This window comes from Typopeltis vanoorti, chromosome 19, assembly GCF_054136105.1.
Source record: "Typopeltis vanoorti isolate ZY-2024b chromosome 19, IOZ_Tvanoo_1.0, whole genome shotgun sequence".
Taxonomy (NCBI): domain Eukaryota; kingdom Metazoa; phylum Arthropoda; class Arachnida; order Uropygi; family Thelyphonidae; genus Typopeltis; species Typopeltis vanoorti.
The window spans coordinates 40,197,229-40,200,748 of record NC_143567.1 but is presented as its reverse complement, the minus strand read 5'-3'; the positions used below and the strand labels follow the sequence as shown (position 1 = coordinate 40,200,748).

The following is a 3,520-nucleotide window of genomic DNA, read 5'->3' as shown; positions in this document are numbered from 1 at the left end:
TCCATAAAGAAATATAATAAATTCAGTTCTGTATTTTGTTTTTTATTTTTGAAAAAGAAATAAGTGCATTCTTTCATGAATATTATATTTTTTTATTTTTAAAAAAAAACATTATTTTGAGAGAGAAGAAATAAATGTATATAAAATATACCGTAACTTTCCTTTTTTGGAACTTCTTTGGGTAGTGGATTGTATTTCTGATTTGATGCTTCTTACATTTATCTGAGAGAAATAAATATATTGAGCTATTAAAGCTCTGATCATGGCAGAAGGGTAACAGCAATAACCGAGCCTCAGTTAGAACTTCATTGGCTACAGCATTGCCATCCATTACCCTCAAAAAGTATTAATCTCGAGATAAATATAGTTATAATAAGAACTGGGCGATGGACTGAGTCCTTCACTCTTTATCCCGTCATCTGAATGAAGAAAATCTGTGTGGATGGGGTGGTATTGAGCTAAAAGCTCTAGTCATGGCTGGATAACGGCAATAGTCGAGCCTCAGTTAAAGCTTCATTGGCTACAGCATCGTTATCCGCTACCCTGGAAATCCTAAAAAGGACTCGAGATAAATATATAATGGTCCTTATAAGGACTGGCTTAAAGGGGCGAAGCAAGAATGCTTTTCATCTTCCCCGTTATCTGTAGAGGACAGTGTAAGGATAGGGTGTTATTGAGCTATTATTAAAGCTCTGATCATGGCAGGAGGGTAACAGCAATAGCCGAGCCTCAGTTAGAACTTCATTGGCTACAGCATTGCCATCCATTACCCTGATTAGTAAGTAAAGGGTAAAATCTCAAAAAATCGGACGATCTCTAGGCCACTCCATAGTGGGCGAAAGACCGTCCATGTCTCAGCGTTGGTTCCACTCATTGACGGCCGCCCCGTCCAAGCACCCCGACGGGCTCCCCGTTTAAGCAGAACCGCTCAGCGTTGGTTCCACTCAGTGTCGGCCGCCCCATCCTAGCACCCCGATGGGCTCCCCGACTCCTGAGCAGAACCGCTCAAATTCCGAGGAAAATAATTCACCGACAAGAACCCCTCAGCGGGCCCTGTCGGAGAACACTTTCCCCGGAGACTCAAGGTGCTCCCTTAAGGCAAAAACCCCAAGGGAGCGAACTCAAAAACTCACACCCAGGATAACAACAACAGCCGGACCTCAGTTTACTTCCTCGGTTCAGCATTGCTATCCATTACCCTCCAAGAGTATTGGATTGAATGAATCAATCACCGCATCTCACGGTCGATTGATTGATCAATTGTTTTTATATTATTTGTATTATTATGATATTGAGCTATTAAAGGCGTATGATATATTTCTATAAAATTTTGTAATATTTTGAAAATTAAGTGGAAATATTTTGTATTATTATTATTATTATATTTATTATTATATAATGGTAGACAATTAATAAACAAAAATTTAGCAAAACACAAGTAAAAGCCATAACTGTGATTATTACTATGGCAGCTACTGTGTAGAGTTCAAATACGTTACGTGAATTACAGTTTCCAATCTCACGAAGTATTTCTAGAAAAGGATGGAGGGGGTTAAGAAGTTTTAACATATATATCTTATCTCTAAGAATAAGAGATAAGATATATATGGTTATGCTTTCAGAGAAAAGCATAACCATAATGCATCGTAGTAACATGATACATGCTATACATCATTCATACTTGACTTACAATGGCGGGGAAAAGAATTTGTTCAAATTCTTTTGTACATACGATATCTTGTGTATTGTCTTTTATAAAATATATATATATATATAAAAAAAATAAAAAAAATTAAAACCAAACAAGGACTGTGTTCATATGCCATAAGAGGTTAAACATATCTTTGTTAAACAATACCACAGCCAAGGTTAGATTACCTCGGTAAATACGACACCGTAAGTGGTCTTATGTATATAAAGGATTAAACTAATACCGCTCATCATTGTTTACTGTTGTTTCCTAACTCGAGGTGTTGGAGAACAAACCATGAGGTGTCTGGTAAGAATAAATTATCAACAACGTGCATTATTCTACTTTTGATCATTTTAATTTCATAATAATCTGTTATTCAAAGGTCTTTATGATTTGTTGATTTTATTTATTTTCAGTTGATTGTTGGTTCCTTGATTTTCTATGTTGCAGCCGAGGTTCACTTTCACCCTCTAGTGGCAGAGAGCGGAACTAGCAACCAATATAAAACAGAAGATGTAAGTATTATCAAGGGAAAAAAAATCATATTTCAATCTTCGGTCAAAATTTATTATATTAATATTACAATTATTAAAAAGTAATATTAATTTCACCATTAATTCGATAATATAATATTTATATTAATGTGAATAAAACGAAAGAGCAGTGAAGGCAAATTAATATAAAAATATATAAATTAATTACTTAAAATATAGTATAAAAATTAAGAACAATTAGACTGCCTACGCTATTTTTATCATGTGTTTTTTCAAAGATTATTCAGATTGACTTTATTAGCTTTTATTAATTATAAGTACAGAATAAGAAGATAATTTTCTCGGTTATAATGATTTTATTTAATTTATGACATTTTTTGCACGTCAAGTAAATATTTCTTCATTACAGAACCAAGGGAACTATGCGTTTGGTTATACTGAAGACCATGATACTGGTGGAAGCTTCCGCAGAGAAGCCGGAGATCCTTTAGGTAATAAGTTTGGATCTTACGGCTTAAGAGATGCTGATGGAAGATTTCGTATAGTCACCTATATTGCTGATGCATTAGGATTTCGGGCCGATATTAAATCCAATGAACGCACTTTCGATTCTCAAGACCCAGCATCCATATCTATTAACAAAGGACCAATAATGAATTTAATCCCTGCTATTAGATATGCGGACACTCCGAGAATTATGGCAATTGGTCATCCTGATGAGCAGCCTCCAGTTTTGTCTGTGGAGCCAGAGTTTGTATCAACAACCATAGAAACCAGTGAACAGTTAGATGTAGTCTAATGAAATTGACAATTTATTGACCATCATTCCTCTGTTGGGGGGGAGGGATTGTTAATTGTAATGTACCTAGATTTCTATAAATAAATTGCTTTATTTTGCTATTTTCTGCAGTTAAAATAGTTTATTATTGGTTCCATATTTTCTTCTCGTGATTTTGATATTATTAAACTGGTTATTTGATTGCAATCAGTATTTCTCACTGAAATCGAAACTGGTGTAATGGAGATTAATAAAACTGGGCAGAAATGGCCGAATTAAGATAGACTCCTTAACCAGGGGTCAATGACTGAAGTTGAAGTTCCAAGAAACCTAAAAAAAATAATTATTATTAAATAAAACAGACAAAGGATATATTAGATGAATATAGGAATAAATACAACTTATGATAATGAATATAAATTTATATTTACTTTTTTGAAATCGAAATTTTTGAAACTGCTGTCGTTATTTGGATTTACTGCCAGCCGGAAGATCTAAGACTATGGGAACAATTCATTATGTCTGCTAATTGCGTGTATTCTTCTGCGGGATTTA

The 3,520-nt window shown here is 34.3% G+C and overlaps 1 protein-coding gene across 1 annotated transcript; it reads left to right on the top strand.

The window, feature by feature from the left end:
- Positions 1-1,868: 1,868 nt before the first annotated feature.
- On the top strand, positions 1,869-3,087 carry LOC150096019 (cuticle protein 14-like). The gene is made up of 3 exons (XM_090409446.1): positions 1,869-1,999; positions 2,110-2,208; positions 2,597-3,087. The coding sequence occupies exons 1-3, from the start codon at positions 1,988-1,990 to the stop codon at positions 2,984-2,986; spliced, it is 501 nt and encodes a 166-aa protein (XP_090265572.1). The 5' UTR covers positions 1,869-1,987; the 3' UTR covers positions 2,987-3,087.
- Positions 3,088-3,520: the final 433 nt, after the last annotated feature.